Here is an 18,827-nt window from a genome sequence, read left to right on the forward strand (position 1 = left end):
TCCTCAAATCAAGGTCGTGAGGAGGGAGTCAGAAAAAAAACAAGCTCTTCAGATTAACCTTTGCGACCTGTGTGTGTGTGTGTGTGTGTGTGTGTGTGTGTGTGTGTGTGTGTGTGTGTGTGGGGGTGTGTGTGTGTGTGTGTGTTTGGCTCACAAACGCCAAAACGTCACGTGACGAGCGGCGACTTTTTGTCAGTGAAAACACGGCGTTCGCATCGTCCGAGGCGTCTTCAGGGAGTCTGAGCGTCGTAGAAAAACCAACACAAAAATAACACAAATATAAAATGAGCTCAATTCATTCACACCTGCAGGTGTGTGTGTGTGTGTGTGTGTGTGTGTGTGTGTGTGTGTGTGTGTGTGTGTGTGTGTGTGTGTGTGAAGGAAAACAACACGTTACAACATTCAAATAAAGTCTGTAAACTTCATAAATGTAAAGTGAGTTCTGAAACACGGATTTAAAGTCTTAAATTACGCTAAAGTACGCAAATAAAACCAGTTTTCTTCGTCGCAGGGTTTTTATCAAGACAAAATGGCCGCCTGTTTTTCCCGCTCGTCAACTCCTTCCTCACCGGCTTGTAGCTAATGTAGCGAAATGCTAAGGGCAGCAAGTTAGAAAACACCTTATACCTTCATACCTTTAGTAACAAGTTTCGTTTCCGACATATTTTCAGCTAAAATTGTTTTTTTGGTGATTTTTCAGCTTCTTAAATGTGAACATTTTCTACTTCCTGTCATTTTTCAGCCTCTTAAATGTGAACATTTTCTACTTCCTGTCATTTTTCAGCCTCTTAAATGTGAACATTTTCTACTTCCTGTCATTTTTCAGCCTCTTAAATGTGAGCATTTTCTACTTCCTGTCATTTTTCAGCCTCTTAAATGTGAGCATTTTCTACTTCCTGTCATTTTTCAGCCTCTTAAATGTGAGCATTTTCTACTTCCTGTCATTTTTCAGCCTCTTAAATGTGAATATTTTCACGTTTCTGTCATTTTTCAGCCTCTTAAATGTGAACGTTTCCTACTTCCTGTCTCTTCCGACCGCTCAGACTTTAACAAACTCCGCCTCCTGCGTCTCTTCCAGGACGCTGCCGTCGCTCAGAGAAATGGCGTCCCTCCGGTGGGCGGTCCTCTCCCACTTCCTGGCCGTTTTGCTGCTGGTCTCGCGCGGTGACTCCGCCCCCTCCGACATCCTGTACCGCGTCCCCGAGGAGCAGCCGCCCAACACGCTGATCGGCAGCCTGGCGTCCGACCGCGGCCTCCCGGACACGGGCCACCTGTACAAGCTGGAGGTGGGCTCGCCGTATCTGCGCGTGGACGGCAAGACGGGCGACATCTACACCACGGAGACGCCCATCGACCGCGAGACCATGAAGGACTGCCGCAACCTGTTCGACGGGGACAAGTGCTTCCTGGAGTTCGAGGTGTCCATCACCGACATGATCAAGGGCCTCGGGTCGGGGCCGCGGCTCATCGAGGGCCGCATCGAGGTGCTGGACATCAACGACAACACGCCGCAGTTCGCCTCGCCCATCCTCACGCTCTCCATCCCGGAGAACACGCACATCGGCGCCCTCTTCGCCATCCCCATGGCGACGGACCGGGACAGCGGCGGCAACGGCGTGGCCGAGTACTCGCTGAGCACGGGGCCCGACGCCGACCAGCTCTTCACCCTGCAGGTGGCGGTGGACTCGGACGAGAAGCTGCCGCAGCTGGTGGTCATGGGCAACCTGGACCGCGAGAAGAAGGACTCGTACGACCTGAACGTCCGCGTGGTGGACGGCGGGAAGCCGGCGCGGGCGAGCAGCGCCCTGCTGCGCGTCACCGTCACCGACCAGAACGACAACGCGCCCAAGTTCGAGAGGAGTCACTACGAGGCGGAGCTTCTGGAGAACAGTCAGCTGGGTCACTCTGTGCTGCAGGTGAGCGCTCACACACACATGGACACGTATTGATCAGCTGATCGATCGGGCGACAGGAAAATCAATCGCTCGATAAATGAACCAGTAAACCAAACCATCAATGGTTCATTCTTGAAGGAAATAACTGTTATTTCACTGTTAGACAGACTTTAACAACAGGAAACTGGAGTTCGTAAACCGTAAAACTCCACCCACACCAAACCGTGATTAGCGATTTAAGCTAACATGGACACAAGAGCTGCTGTGTCACCTCTGCTGTTAGCTGCTAACATTAGCGTTCATTCCCAACAACTTACGATATCATTCGGCATTATTGTTTTTAATGCCATATTAGCACGTTAGCATATAAATCACCTACTTTGCAGTCCGAGACACTCAAACTCACTCTCGGGGAAAACAAAATGGCTGCCAGCAGAGACACGAGGAAGAAACAAGATTTTAATCACTAAACAAAAGACTTAGCTTATAAAATCTACGTCAATTTGTCTCCTTCATTACAGATCAATATCGTAATGTTTTGTAACGTGTTTTCCTTTCAATGTGCTACGTACGTACGCAGTACCGTACCGCGGATTCTTAGCTCGAATGTAAACAAACACAAGAAAAGAAAGAAAGAAGAATACGATTTTAGCTTAAAATATGCCGGAAATGGAAGATTTTCGTGTTCAGGGAAACGTTTTTGTCGGAACTTACTCAAGGTATGAAGGTAGATGGTCTTTTCTAACTTGCTGCCGTTAGCATTTCGTTAGCTACAAGTCAGTGAGCAGTAAAAACGGGCGGCCATTTTGTCTTCTTCATTTCAGACAAATATCATAACGTGTTTTCCTCAGAATATATCGATTATCGCGGTTAACTGGTTCTACGTACGTACGCCGTACCGTATCGCGGATTCTTAGCTATCACATAAACACGCATAAAAAAAACGGATTTTAGCTGAAAATATTTCAGAAACGGAAGCTTTTCGTTTGCAGGGAAACGTGTTCTTAAGATGACGTAGAATTTAATTTAATTTAATATTATTGGGTTAGCATTCATAAACTAATTAGCGCTTTTTAGCCACTTAAAGGAGAATTTAACGAGAGTAAAGATAAAACCTGGAACCAGTCGAGCAGAAGTTTTATGTGCGATGAGGCGTGAGACGTCGTTACACATTAACCACTGATTCAACTTCACCTTTGAGCCGGACGCTCAGGAGGAAGAGGAGGAGGAAGAGGAGGCGTATTCACACATGACTTAATCTGAGTCAGTCGTGTGGAGATTATTCCGCGGGGTTTTTTATTAGCGTTATCATCGCAGGATGTGACTCGCTCAGTGTCGCAGACGTACGACCTCTGACCTGCTGAACGACCATATCACGATATACGCGACACGTTACACGCGTTATATTATTGTAAACATGCGTCACATGTACGTACTGATCTTCTTACACTGAGAACGAGTCGCTCGCGCTAAGATTTTCACCTCGTTTTAAACAAAACCTGCGCTTGTTTTTCTATCGTCCACGTTTCACTGCTGTCGATCTTAAAGTGCTGTTATTATGTTAGATTAGATTAGATTAGATAGAAGTACGAGGTGATGAAAGTGCAGCGAGGTACAGACACAAATATGATGAAAAATATAAATATGAGATTATATACAAGAATAAGTCCGTAAAAAACAGATTTTAGCCACTTTAAAAAAGACTCACCGTTATAAAATCTGAATCAGATTAAGTCCACAATAACTTAATCTCACTTTCACAATCTGGTGTGGGAGAGTGAGTGACTTTGGTGTGTGGGAGAGTGAGTGACTTTGGTGAGAGTGAGTGAGTGACTTTGATGTGAGAGAGTGAGTGACTTTGGTGTGGGAGAGTGAGTGACTTTGGTGTGTGGGAGAGTGAGTGACTTTGGTGAGAGTGAGTGAGTGACTTTGATGTGAGAGAGTGAGTGACTTTGGTGTGGGAGAGTGAGTGACTTTGGTGTGTGGGAGAGTGAGTGACTTTGGTGAGAGTGAGTGAGTGACTTTGATGTGAGAGAGTGAGTGACTTTGGTGTGGGAGAGTGAGTGACTTTGGTGTGTGGGAGAGTGAGTGACTTTGGTGAGAGTGAGTGAGTGACTTTGATGTGAGAGAGTGAGTGACTTTGGTGTGGGAGAGTGAGTGACTTTGGTGTGTGAGAGTGAGTGACTTTGGTGTGGGAGAGTGAGTGAATTTGGTGTGAGAGAGTGAGTGACTTTGGTGTGGGAGAGTGAATGACTTTGGTGTGGCAGAGTGAGTGACTTTGGTGTGGGAGAGTGAGTGACTTTGGTGTGGGTGAGTGAGTGAGTGACTTTGGTGTGGGAGAGTGAGTGACTTTGGTGTGGCAGAGTGAGTGACTTTGGTGTGGGAGAGTGAGTGACTTTGGTGTGGGAGAGTGAGTGGTTTACAAACTTCAGTTTCCTGTTGTTAAAGTCTGTCTAACAGTGAAATAAAGACGTGAACATGTTCTTAAAGACGTCGTAGACTTAAACTGACTTAGAATTTATTTGGTTTTAAAACCGCTCACTCTCCCACACCAAAGCCCATAGAGAAGTGATTTTAGCTCACAGGGACACAGGAGCTGCTGGTCCTCTGCTGCCTCGTGTGGTCCCTTTGTGTCACTGAGGTGAATGCAGACTTAGATTTTCTCGCACAGAATTCACAGAATAGCACATTGTGAGTCAGTGATGGAGTCATCAGTGGATCAACAACTCCTGTGAGACTAAATGTAAAATTGATGGTTTTCTCTCTGGGGTTTGGTGAGAGAACGAACCTCACGGGAAAACTGGAAAGACTAATATTTAACATCAAAATTGCACTGAGTTACTTTCTTTTATTTAAAAAAAAAAAAAAAAAAAAAAACTTTGTCACTTCAGCAGAACTTTCTAATAAACGTCACATGACCTTTATCGTATTCTCGTCTCTGAGCAGCGAACACCTTTACCTTGAGCTCAGGTCAAAAAATGTCCGGGTAAAAAAAAGAGAAAGTTTGTAAGTGGATGTGAAGCGAAGACAGATTTAAATATTCATGAGCTCATTATCTGGGCGAGTTGAAAGCCTCCATTAAGAGTCAGTAAGCAGAGCTTTTAGAACAATGAAATATTTATTTTTACTCCAGTTGCAACAAAAGTTAACGCAGAAAAACGCGGCGCAGTTGTTGTTTTATTCATTAAGAGAGTAACACGCTAACATGCAGCTAACGTGACGGCGTGGACTCTATTGATCTGATTCAGTCTAATAAACAGCTGCTGTTTTCATGTCCTAACAAACAAAAACAACCCTTTTTATGTCTTTTAATTGGAGAAAAACTCAATGTTTCCTTTGATTTATTGTTCAAATGTTTGCTAACGCTCACGCTAACGTTCTCCCGCCGCCTCAAATCCACATCGTCTCATTAAAGATTTAAACGGCGTTCGAACAAAACGGCCAAATCTGACGGATCGATGGTGATTAATTAATGGAAGTCCTCGCTGAGGTCAATTACGGGCGCAATTACAGCGTCGGTTATCGCGACGCTAGCTGACGCGGCGAAGGAGACGGGGACGCTAGCGGTGATGGATTCTCTCTCTGCGATAAATCTGTAAAAAGTCTTTAATCGCAGCAAAAACACAGAGATTGTTTTTCAGGTTAAAAACAGTGACTGTCATCGTTCTGTCAGATCGTAAATTCACACGTACATTAAAAAATCTCATTCCCGCGTTACGTAATTCGTACATTCCATCTATGTATCCATAAAAGGTCAACGCTAAAATGTAAAGTAGGTTAAAATTTTTTACGCGTTACGGAATTCGTAAAAAATTACAATTGTTCTTATCACGTAATGTACAGTTTATTAGCGTTATCGCCACAGTTTATGTTTTGAAATCATGTTTTGGCATGTGGCGCCACATACCGCCGTCTACCAATCATTGCTGTCAGTAGAGTCTCAGCTGCCGTGCCACGGGTTGCCAGTTATTCATTGAATTTGAATGTAGTCACCTTTTTTCTCATTCTTACATATGGCACCTTTAATTATTCCTCGGCTTTGTCTCTAAATAAGAGGTGTTTACTAAAATTTAAATAAAATATTTGACTCGAGTGCAGTCGCTCACCATCGTCCTCGTCGTCTTCGTCGTCCTCCTGCAGCTGCTCAGTAACGTAATTTTCCAAAAGTGTCGATAATTCACGACGTTTGTGACGTTTCGTTGCGTTCGGCCTCGGACGAAAGAGGAAATGAATGAGCGACAGAAATCATTGTTTTAATTTAACGGTTTATTTAACCTTAACCTCGACGACCTGATCACTGACTTCCACGCTCGCCCCCTCCCCCTCCTGTTTCCTCCCCCCCTGTTTCCTCCCGCGGGCGCCGCTGATGCTGCGTCACGCCGTGTGATCCTGAGCCGACAGGAAACCACATATTTATTATGAGGAGCAAGAGTCTGTAAAAAGAACATCCTTCAAAGATTCACTCAGCTGCACAAAGCCTGATTCTCCTGTGTGTGTGTGTGTGTGTGTGTGTGTGTGTGTGTGTTTAGATGCTACGTAAATAAAAAAAAAAAAGTTACGACGCTAACAAATCCTAGCTTGACGTTTAGTGTTTGCCGACTTTTTCCAGAAACATTTACTACATTTTTAATAGACGAAAACAGTCAAACAGTGTTTGCTGGAGCTGCTGCTAGCAACTAGTTAGCTTAGCGTAGCATGGGTACTACGGCTAATGATTTAATTTCGATTATCGTCGATTAAAGTAATTATGGACTGAAAATCATCAAATAGTCACAGTTTCTTCATTTTGTCGACTTTGTCGAAAGAAAGAAAGAAAGAAAGAAAGACATGTCTGCTAGCAGCTAGTTAGCTTAGCTTAACGTTGGTTTAGAGACGGGACTACAGCGAATAACTATCCTCATTAACACCATGTATTTTTACTGAAATCTGAAATTTTCTGTCAAATGATGCAAAATAAGCTGCTATATCTTCAATCAGACATATCCTCCAGTTAGCGTAGCGTAGCATGGGGCTACGGCTAATGATTTATTTTAGTCGCAATCATCGATTTAAGAAATTATGGCCCAATATTAATCACCAAATAGTCACAGTTTGTTCATTTTGTCGACTTTGTCCAAAGAACGAAAGACATAACTGCTAGCAGCTAGTTAGCTTAGCTTAACAATGGGTTAGAGACGGGACGACAGTGAATAACTGTCCTCAATATCAAATGATGCAAAATAAGCTGCAATATCTTAAGTCAGAGATATCCTCCAGTTAGCTAAGCATAGCATGGGGCTACGGCTAATGAGCTATTTTAGTAGTAATCATCAATTAAAGTAATTATGGCTTGAAAATTCATTAAAAAATCGGCAATTTTCAGTATTTTTCACAAATTTTTCTGTCATATTTGTTTACAAAGGTAAATTTAACAGGTGAATTAAAGTCAGTTGGTTTTCAGCTCAAACGCTGACGTTGCTGCTGAACCTGGAGAAACGTTTTTCCTTCTGTTTCCAGTGTTTATTATGGTCTGCAGAGCCAAACCAGGAGCCATACATTAAATCTACGTACAGATAAAAAAGAGTGATATTGATCTTCTCGTCTCGTTCTTGGCACGGGAAGAAAACGGCGTCTCGCAGAGTTGAACCTTTAAAAGAAAAAAAGAGGAAGAGTTTTTTTGGCTCGGCTTCTTCACTTAGTCTGAGATTTCCTTGGTGTCCTTGGTCGGAACGACGCGACGTTTCGACTGTTTGTGTAAAATAAGCTCGGAATATTCCCACCCAGACGCTTTTCTTGTTTTTCAAGAAACCACAGTTTAGGAGGAGGAGGAGGAGGAGGAGGAGGAGGAGGGAGCTTAAATTATAGGAGACTATTCTGCTGAGTGCAGGCCTGGCCCGGCTCCAGTTCTGCTTCGCAAAGACTAAATGGCCTTAAAACGTAGAAACGCCTTAATTGCATTGCAGTCGTTCCCAGGTGAAGGAGGCAGAGAAACGCTGAACGAGCATCACCTGGGACATTTAAATCAGCTGTTTCCAAACGGCAGCGCGTCGTCGTCGTCGTCGTCGTCGACCTACTTTATCTTCCGCGGCGTTGAATCAACGCAATTAAAAAAAGTGTTAGACGTGCAGATGGAAAGGTCCGTCCTAATGAGCGCGTCCTAAGTGACGGTCTGACGCCGCTTCGTCGGCTAATTATCCTCCGTTTACTTTGGCTTCAGGTGCACGAACGACACTGCGTTGTGTTAGCTTCTGCGTCCTCTGCGGCGTCCTAATGAGCCCACGAGGAGCCGCGGCGTTTCTTTGTGACGACGGCGGGAACGCTAATGTTCTCTCGTCAGATCGGCCGCCGCTGTAGTCCCGTCTCTAACCCATTGTTAAGCTAAGCTAACTAGCTTTCTTTCTTTCGACAAACTCGACAAAATGAAGAAACTGTGACTATTTGATGATTTAAGCGAAAACTATTGGGCATCATTTCATATTTTTAATGGATTTTCAGGCCGTAATGACGACTAGAATAAATCATTAGCTGTAGCCCCATGCTACGCTAAGCTCTCTAGTTGCTAGCAGCAGCTCCAGCAAACACGACTGTTTTCGTCTATAAAAAAATGTACTAAATGTTTCTGAAAAAGTCGGCAAACGATAAACGTCAAGCTAGGATTTGTTAGCATCGTAACTATTTTTTTATTTACGTAGCATCTAACACACACACACACACATTAGCGGCGGTTTGAAATATCAAAAGAATCTAAAGAGTCTATAGCATCTGAGTGAGGCTGCAGCAGGAACGCGAAAACAGATTTGGAATTGAATCGTAGCCCCAAAAATCGTATATGTGAGATAGTCAAAGATTCCCACGGCTAACACTGAGGTTTCCCTCTTGTTTTTGCTCCTCCCCACAGGTCAGAGCCAACGACGCAGACACCGGCATCAACGGCGAGATCGACTACAGCCTCCACCAGGCGTCAGAAACCGTCCAGAGGCTTCTGCGCATCGACCGCACGTCCGGCGTCATATACGTGAAGGGCACGGTGGACCGCGAGGACGAGAGCTTCCTCAAGTTCTTTGTGTTCGCCAGAGACCGCGGCCCAAACTCCCAGAGGTCCAAGGTCCTCGTCAACATCATCGTCAAGGACCAGAACGACAACCTGCCGGCCATCGAGATCCGCGGCATCGGCCTGGTGACGCACCACAACGGCGTGGCCAACATCTCGGAGGACATGCCGGTCGGGACGCCGGTGGCTCTGGTGCAGGTGTCGGACCGCGACGAGGGCGAAAACGCGGTGGTGACGTGCGTCGTCGCCGGCGACGTCCCGTTCCAGCTGCGCCCGGCGAGCGAGTCGGCCAACGACCGGAAGAGGAAGTACTTCCTGCAGACGACGACGCTGCTGGATTACGAGCGCGTGAAGGATTACAGGATTGAAATTGTGGCGGTGGATTCCGGGAACCCGGCCCTGTCCAGCAGCAACTCGCTGAGAGTGCAGGTCACGGACATGAACGACAACACGCCCACCTTCTCGCCGTCCGTGCTCGAGGTGGACTTCCCCGAGGGGAACCAGCCCGGCGACAAAGTGCTGGACGTCGTGGCGACGGACGCGGACAGCGACATCAACGCGGAGCTAGCCTACAGCATCATCGAGTCCTCAGCGGCCAAGCTCTTTGAGATCAACGCCAACACCGGCGAGGTCCGCGTCAAGAACCTCTTGGACCGGGAGGAGATGGAGCGCTACGAGTTCCGCGTGGCGGCGGCCGACAAAGGCGTTCCCAGCAAAACGGGCACGGCCACGGTGACCATCAACGTCCTGGACCGCAACGACAACGACCCGAAGTTCATGCTGGGCGACTACAGCTTCTCCGTCAGCGAGAACATGCCACCGCTCAACCCCGTGGGCGTGGTGACGGTCACCGACGCGGACAAAGGCGAAAACGCCCACGTCCGGCTGTACGTGGAACCCGACAACGGCAAGTTCATCATCCAGAACGGCACGGGGAACATCCTGTCCAGCATCTCCTTCGACCGCGAGAAGGAGAGCACCTACACTTTCCGCCTGAAGGCGGTGGACGCCGGCGACCCGCCGCGCTCCTCCTACGTCGGCGTGACCATCAACGTCCTGGACGAGAACGATAACGCGCCCTACGTCACCAAACCGGCCAACTCCTCCTACACGTACTTGACGCCCGTCACGCCGCCGGAGACGCGGGTGGAGGTCGTGGAGGCCGAGGACATTGACTCTGGACCGAACGCCGAGCTGGTCTACAGCATCACCGGCGGTAACCCGTACGGTTTGTTCGACATCTCGCCCGACAGCGGGGAAATCACGCTGGCGCAGGAGTTCACGGGCAAGCACAACGGACTGCACCGCCTGGTGGTGAGGGTGAGCGACAAAGGCAAGCACCCGCGCCACACCACCGCCCTGGTCCACATCTTCGTCAACGACACCAAGTCCAACGTGTCCGTCATCGAGGCGCTGGTCGGACACAGCCTCTACACGCCGCTGGACAGGGACATCGCCGGCGACCCCAACTACAGCCTCGTCCCGGGCAGCAACATCCTGTACGGCAGCCTGGCGGGCGTCGCCGCCGTCATCCTGGCCATCGTGGCCGGCGTGGTCTTCAGACACCGCCTGCAGAAGGACACCAAGAGCGGCTACCAGGCCGGCAAGAAGGAGAGCAAGGACCTTTACGCCCCGAAGCAGGGCCCCAAGAACGGCAAAGGGAAAAAGAGCAAAAAGGGCAAAGCGCCGAAGCCCGCGAAGCCGCTGGAGGAGGACGAGGAGGCCAGTCTGCAGAAAGGCCACAAGTTCAACCTCATCAACGACGCGGTCAACGACAGTCCCAGAATCCACCTGCCCCTGAACTACCCGCCGGGGAGCCCCGACCTGGGCCGCCACTACCGCTCCAACTCCCCGCTGCCGTCCATCCAGCTGCAGCCGCAGTCGCCCTCCGCCTCCAAGAAACACCAGGCCGTGCAGGACCTGCCCGCCACCAACACCTTCGTGGGCACGGGCGACAACAACTCCACGGGCTCCGACCAATATTCGGATTACAGCTACAAGGCCAACCCGCCCAAATACAGCAGCAAACAGGTAGGAGACTACGCCAACACTGCAATGTACTACAGGGACATCCACTGGACCAACCGGGTGTGGTAGTTTGTTTGCTGGGACTTGTTTGGCCACTGTTCTTCCACCAAAGTTGCACTGATCCAAATCACCCCCCCACCCCTACCCACAATGCACAGCACCCACCTTCAAACTGCCATCCTCCACCTTTATTCTGTTTGGGTTCATTTTGTGTGTTTTTTTGTTCACCATCTTCTGTTTTTGTTGATTTGTTTTTGGTTTTTTTCGGACACCACAGTATTCACCAAATGAAGGATTTACACCGAGGGTAGACCAAATATGGGCGTTACCGATAATTATCAGGGTTTCATTTTTGACTCTGAACCACAGAAACTCTGCTGACCCAGAACATTCCTGAGCGTGGTTCTTAAAGGACGTGAAATAAAAAAAAAAGACTTCCTGTGTTATGACAGCGCGCTCCAGTTTCTCAGCGTTCCACAGAAGTGAAAGTTGTAGTTTTTGTTGTTGTTAGCACTTCTGTACTCTTTTTGTTTTGTTTTTAATTTATTTATTGACTGGTCCGAGATTCCGATAACAAACTGGAATGCGCTGTTCTATCACACGAAGGAAACAAACCACTGTGCTAAGCTACGATGCTAATCCTGAATAAATGTTGAACTACTGATATGGGGAATCCCGTATAGGTCTATCCTTAGCATCGTACATGTTTCCTTTTGTTTTGTTTTTGTCTTTTTATTTTTTAGTGCTGGACACGCTAACGGCGTTAGCGACATGAACGCACATTAGCGCGCGACACGTTTCCATGACGACCGACCCGAAAAAAAGACATGCGCGACTTCATGTTTGCCTTTAGCGCCGTTAGCGCTGCCTACAGTGGAACTGGAGAGCAGCGCTAACAAATAACCAGCGTACCTGTGTACGTCAAGTTTAGCGTTAGCTTTAGAAACGCATTTTTAACAATCGGGACACATGCGTCTTTTTCCCGGGCCAGTCGCCATGTTAAACGCGTCATGCTTTTAACGTACGTTAGCGTTGACGCCGCTAACCGCCGTTAGCGTGCCCAGTGCTACTTTTTTTCCTGTTTGTTTACCACATGATTTAATTGTGTTCATTTGTTCACGGTGGCTTTAAATGAAGACGTTTTTTAAAACTGAGGTCACTGAGGTGTTTGAATGTGTGCTAGCCTCCTCTTCTTCTTCTTAGCTTCTGTGTTAGCATCGCTGCTCTTTTATGACCCCGACAAAAAAAAAAAAACGAGTTTTGTTCATTTCCTGGCTTTTTATTATTTTAAATGCTTTTTTTTCGCGATTGCATCCATTACATCCACTTCTGACCAATTTGAGGAGGTTTGAGCTCGGTCAGCGAGCCGAGAAACAAAAAGAGGGGAGGAGAAAGGAGGAGGAGAAAGGAGGAGGAGGTGATGGAGGGAGAACAGGTTCACTAACCCTCTGAACCTGCTGTCGCTGCAGCTCAAATAACACTTCATTTTTCTCCTGTTCACAATCACCGGGGCTGAGGAGTCAATTGTTTGCACAGATTAATGGCAGGTCATTTTCCAGGCGCCTGCTTTTCTTGTTTTTTTTACCAAGAGTGCCTTGCTCTATTCTATTTAATGTAAAAGGGAAAAAATAAAATAAAAAATAAGTAAAAGGGGGAGGGGGATTAGAGAGAGGAAAAAGGGGGCGGGGCTTAGGGTTTCGACGTCCGTGACGTGATCCCGAGGCTGTGAAACGTGAACTGTGACAATCATCGCTGTCGCCGTAGCGACTGTACATAATGTAAACATGTGAAAGTTTGTTTTTTCATCTGCTATTTCTGTGTGTGTGTGTGTGTGTGTGTGTGTGTTTATTAACAAGAGCATTTTCATTTGTTCTACTGCTCATGTTCAACAACTGTACCAAAGACGACACACACACACACACACACACACTTTTACATTACACAGTTCTAGCTCGGCTCGACTCTGTTCTACTTCCAAATTATCCTTATAGTTCAGAATTCTGCTTAAAATCTAAAAGTTCCAAATTTTACCAAAAATTCCACTTACAGTTTCAAATTCTCCTTAAATTTCCAAATTCTACTAAAAATCTACTCATAATTCCAAATTCTCCTTAAAATTTCAAATTTTACTTAAAATCTACTTACAGTTCCCAATTCTCCTCATAATTCAAAATTCTCCTTAAATTTCCAAATTCTGCTAAAAATCTGCTTGCAGTTCCAAATTCTACTTAAAAATTCCAAATTCCACTTAAATTCTACTAACAGTTTCAAATTCTCCTCAAAGTTCCAAACTCTACTTAAAATCTACTAATAGTTCCAAATTCTACTTAAAAACTCCAAATTCCACTTAAATTCTACTAACAGTTTCAAATTCTCCTCATAGTTCCAAATTCCCCTTAAATTTCCAAATTCTACTAAAATCTGCTTACAGTTCCAAATTATCTGTAAAATACCAAATTCCACTTAAAATCTACGAATAGTTCCAAATTCTACTCATAACTACAAATTCTACTTAATTCTACTAATCGTTCCAAATTCTACTTAAAAATTCCAAATTCTCCTTAAAATACCAAAGTCTCCTAAAAATCTACTTATAATTCCAAAGCCAAAGACGCTGAACTGTAGATTAAAGTTAAAAACCCTTCAACATTTATCAAAGCAAACGTCTTAAATAATTTAGCGACAGTTTGTGTCCCGTCACATGACTTCGTAAAAGACGTCGTAAAAGACGTCGTCAAAGACGTCGTCAAAGACGTCGTAAAAGACGACATTTCTGAGTCGAGTCGAGCTCCAACCGTTTAAAGTAAAACCAGCGTTAGCTTCACGCTCATGGTTCCACAGTGGGCGTGGTTTAGCTGTTTGCAGAGTTGTTGTTGCTGCTGTTGTTAGCGGCGCGCTAACGTGCTAACGCTCGAGGCCGCGGCGTCAGACTCACACACACACTCATGTACTTCCCTCTGCTCTACAGGGAAATCATTTGTACAGTTTTTCTTCTTCCTCTTTATTATAATTATGATTTTTTTTCATCATCTCTTGTTTTGTTTGTTTTTTACAGATAAAAAAAAAAGCAGATTTTTGTTTCAATAAACTTTTGCTTAAATGTTGACGTTGACGCTCTGTGTGCTTTCATCCTTCACATGTTTACTGCTTTTGTTGTTTTATTTAGTCCAATGTTTCTTTCATTAGGCGACATTTTTTTAGAGAGATTATATATTTCTAAAATCTAAGTATAATTCTACTAAATCTACTTACAGTGCCAGAATATATTTATAATCCCAAAATCTGCATATAATTACAAAATCTATTTATAATCCAAAACTCTACGTATAATTCCGAAATCTAATTATAATCACAAAATCTACGTATAATTGCGAAATCTATTTATAATCCCAAAATCTGCATATAATCCCAAAATCTACGTATAATTCCGAAAATGTATTTATAATTCCAAAATCTATCTTCAGGCGAATAAAATCGTATCATCAGCAAACGGGTTGACATTTACAGCATTGATTATGTTGTTTATGGTTTAACCCCCCCCACCCTGCTCCTTGCTCCGCCCCCCGCGGCGACACTTCCTGTGTGAGGCGCGAAGGTATTTGATGATGATGATCGCGATCAATAAAGAGGGAGGAGCCACTGAAGTGTTTCTTTTCAAATGACTGAACTTGAAGCTGTTATTGTGTGTGTGTAGCCTCAGGGGGGCGGAGCATGGGGAGGGGGGCGGAGACTGACTGACTGACTGACTGACTGTTATCAGTGAGTCAATAAAGCCTTTAGTTAAACATTAACCTGTGACCTGAGCTCAGGAAATAACTGTGTTCACCAGCCAAACAATCTGAGATCATGAGGATTTATTGATTTCACTTTTGTCTGAAACTAAAATCCTGAAGCTTTTACCACAAATAAATCAATAAATATTCAACACTTTATTCACTGAAAACACCTTTAAAGTCATTACATGTATTTTATCTTTAATAAACAAACTGATATATACGTTACATTTGTGTAACTTAGATGTTTCTCGTTTCTTACATTTTTGTAATTCCAAAATCTACGTTTAATTCTAAAATCTACGTATAATTCTAAAAAATCTACGTATAATTCTAAAATCTACGTACAATTCCAAAATCTACGTATAATTCTAAAATCTATGTATAATGCCAAAATCTACGTATAATTCCAAAATCTACGTACAATTCCAAAATCTACGTATGATTCTAAAATCTACGTATAATTCCAAAATCTACGTATAACTCCAAAATCTACGTATGATTCTAAAATCTACGTATAATTCCAAAATCTACGTATAATTCCAAAATCTACGTATAATTCCAAAATCTACGTACACTTCCTCAATAATTAATCTGAGCTGCTGTTGTTTTTCAAACTCACTCAGCAGGAGGAGGAAGTGGGCGGGGCCTGATCTGGAGTCAGTGAAGTTGTTCATTAACTCAAACCAGGTGTCAGCAGAGGGGGGCGCGGCCTAACGCTGAAACGACCCAGTCATGTGAAAAACTTTATTAAAAACCGGCCGAAACCCAAACACATAGAGCGTACTGTCCCTTTAAATGCTACACACACACACACACATTCAGCAGGTGCTAAAGCTGCCAGGGGTCAAGGGTCAAATATCACTCAGGTTCGCTTATTAGCTGCTGAGAGTGAAGAGGTCAAAGGTTAATAAGGTCTCCTCAAACTCAGCCTGCCCCCACACACACACACGCACACACACACACACACACACACCGGCCCAGTCTGGACTCCACATTAACAGTCAACGGACGCACTTTTGTGCTTTTAACTCTGCCGTCGCCATGGTAACGCTGTGTGTGTGTGTGTGTGTGTGTGTGTGCTGACTCATAGTCCTGACCAAACCTCGTCCTCCCACAATCCCTCCCTCTGTGGAGAGATCTGCCCTTTAAATGTGTGTGTGTTCATTCAGTTTATATATATATATATATATATATATATATGTGTATATATATATATATATATATATATATTTACAGTGCATCTGTGATGTTGAATAGAAACATTGTTCCACACAAATATACAAATGTGGTCACATGATAAAGTTCTGTTATCACATATTTAAATAAAAGTGTCGTCACATGAAGAAGATTTACATGAATTAAATAAAGTGAAGTAAAACCTTTGAGGATAGATTTAAATAAAGTACAGCTGTGTGTGTGTGACGCTCTTTAAACTTTAATCACTTTAACAGCTTTCGTTTTGTACCGATCTGACGACTTTTGTCTGACCCTGACCCGACCTCTGGGGGGCGCTGTCGAGCCCTGAGGCTACGAAAAGCTTCATGCCCTATGCTAGTATCGCCTCCGTACCGATTGTTTGTGTTTTTACGAGTTTTTATGCTCGTTAACCTACTTTAAAAAAGTGAATAAAAAGATAGTTTCAGTGAAGTCACTTCCTGTCTGACAACCAATCAGATCAGCTTTAGTTTCCTGTTAAAACAGGAAGAAAAAGTTAGCGACGTTAGCTCTAACGTGACGCACCATGGTCGCTCTTTCATTTCTCTTCACTTTACGCCAAAACAACAACTCATGAATGAATGAACGCTTAACTCACGTCGACCTCTGACGCACGTTAGCGTTTAGTGCTAATCAGCAAACATTACATTAATAGCCCCGCCCCCTTTTTCTGCATGAGACGTGAAGAATAAATAGAGATAAAGAGAGAAAATTAAATGTAGCGTTGTGTGTTTACGACATCGTGTTAGCGTTAGCGTTAGCAGCAGAGAGTGCGTGTGTGTGTGTGTGTTTTCTGACTTTTTGCATTTTCCTGTTTATGTGAACACATAAATGTGTGTGTGTGTGTGTGTGTGTCTGTGTGTGTGTGTTAGCAGGTTAGAACAGGTACGATAAGAGATGCTGATTGGTCGCACCCTGTGTGTGCAGCAGTGAAGGTCGAGGGAGGGGGCGGGGCTTAGGAGGTGGGGGGGGTAACTTGTCACAAAAGGGCCTTTGTAACGCACACACACACACACACACAAACACACACACACACACACAGAGGATTACCTTCCGCTGAGTGATGTCCATGCTCAGGAATGTGTCTGTTGTCAGAAAAATAATGTGTGTGTGTGTGTGCGTGTGTGCGTGTGTGCGTGTGTGTGTGTGTGTGTGTGTGCAGCTTCACTGCATTCTTTCTGTCTTTCTTTGGTAAAGTTACGTAAGAATCACATTTTTCTCTTAGTTTCGACGTAAACCCGACGCTATTAAAAAAGTCACGTAATATTTCCAGTTTTTCTGCGATATATTTACGGCCGAACTTTAAATCACGCTGTTTTTTATCGTAAAATAATCCGTAAATATTTAAGTCAATAAAATGTTCAGAAAATGTTTCCGAAAGAAACCTGAAAATATTCTGAAAAGTGATTTTCAGATTAAAGCGGATTACGCAGATTTGCATTAAACAAACATAGTAACGTATATATATATATATTCATATATATCACATACAAATGTATGTTTCGTCATATATTCGTTCACTGCACGACTTTGTGCGACAAACGTCTAAATCGGATTAAAAAAACACACAAAAAAAACACACAACAGTTTATTTTAGTCGATCAATGAGAACCGTGAAGACTCAACCGTCATTCAGCCTCTCTCTCTCTCTATCTCTGTCTGTGTCTATGTCGGTCGCCCCCTCAGGGCTGTGATTGTGTTTGAGCCACTGAGACGACTCAATACAGTGTGTGTGTGTGTGTGTGTGTGTGTCGTCAGAAATCATAAACACAAAGAACATCATTTTGGTTGTGTGTGTGTGTGTTTATGTGTATGTGTGTGTATGTGTGTGTGTGTGTGTGTGTGTGTGTGTGTGTGTGTGTGTGTGTGTGTGTGTGTGTGTAGCCACCTGCTCCAACAACACAAGTGAAGTGGAACAGAATCATGCCTGAGGCTTCACACACACACACACACACACACTTTAAAAAGAAGGAAACAGGCAACACAATAAATGTAGGACTAGAAAAAGAGAGAACACACACACACACACACACACACAGAGGTAACATACTGTACCTGTGGAGTGTGTGTGTGTGTGTGTGTGTGTGTGTGTGTGTGTGTGTGTGTGTGTGTGTGTGTGTGTGTGTGTGTGTGTGTGTGTGTGTGTGTGTGAGACAGACTGGCTAGCAGGTGGTAAGACTCGTGAGGCTAACAGGTCACCGAACCTTCACCACACACACACACATTGACAAACCTACCTGTGGATCAGGGTCAAAGGTCACAGTCTGTACAGATGCTCCGCGTGTCAGGCTGCTGAACCCTGTCTGCGGGAGGCCACGCAACACACACACACACACACACACACACACACACACACACACACACACAGAAACACACAAGTTTATTTAAAGGTCTCGTTAGCTTTTATTCAAACAGGAAACACCACCCACACCAAAGCCCATAGAGAAAAACAGTGATTTTAGCTTCGCGTAGACACAGGAGCTGCTTTGTCACGTCTGGCGTTAGCTGCTAACATTAGCATCCATGCCCAACAACTTAAGCTATCATTCGGCGTTATTCTTTTGAAGCCACATTAGCGCGTTAGCATGTAAATCACCCACTTAAACTCACTCATGGTGAAAGCAAAATGGCTGCCAGCAGAGAACAAAAGACTTAGCTCATAAAATCTACGTCAGTTTAAGTCTACGACGTCTTTAAGAACACGTTCACGTCTTTATCTTCACTGTTAGACAGACTTTAACAACAGGAAACTGAAGTTTGTAAACCACTCACTCTCCCACACCAAAGCCCATAGAGAAAACCAGTGATTTTAGCTTCGCGTGGACACAGCAGCTGCTTAGTCACTTCTGGTGTTAGCTGCTAACGTTAGCATCCATGCCCAAC

At 44.7% G+C, this 18,827-nt stretch overlaps 1 protein-coding gene across 1 annotated transcript in view; it reads left to right on the forward strand.

The window, feature by feature from the left end:
- Positions 1-1,100: 1,100 nt before the first annotated feature.
- Positions 1,101-18,827, forward strand: part of LOC310941067 (protocadherin-1-like) — a gene marked incomplete at both ends in the record, with an annotated part of 164,652 nt that continues 146,925 nt past the window's right edge. The window contains 2 exons of the mRNA XM_083906146.1: positions 1,101-1,916; positions 8,773-10,956. Of these exons, the coding sequence (XP_083762272.1) occupies positions 1,101-1,916; positions 8,773-10,956 (3,000 nt within the window). The remainder of the gene's footprint in view (positions 1,917-8,772; positions 10,957-18,827) is intronic.

The sequence above is a fragment of the Microchirus variegatus genome, assembly GCF_963457635.1.
Source record: "Microchirus variegatus genome assembly, chromosome: 19".
NCBI classification, from domain to species: domain Eukaryota; kingdom Metazoa; phylum Chordata; class Actinopteri; order Pleuronectiformes; family Soleidae; genus Microchirus; species Microchirus variegatus.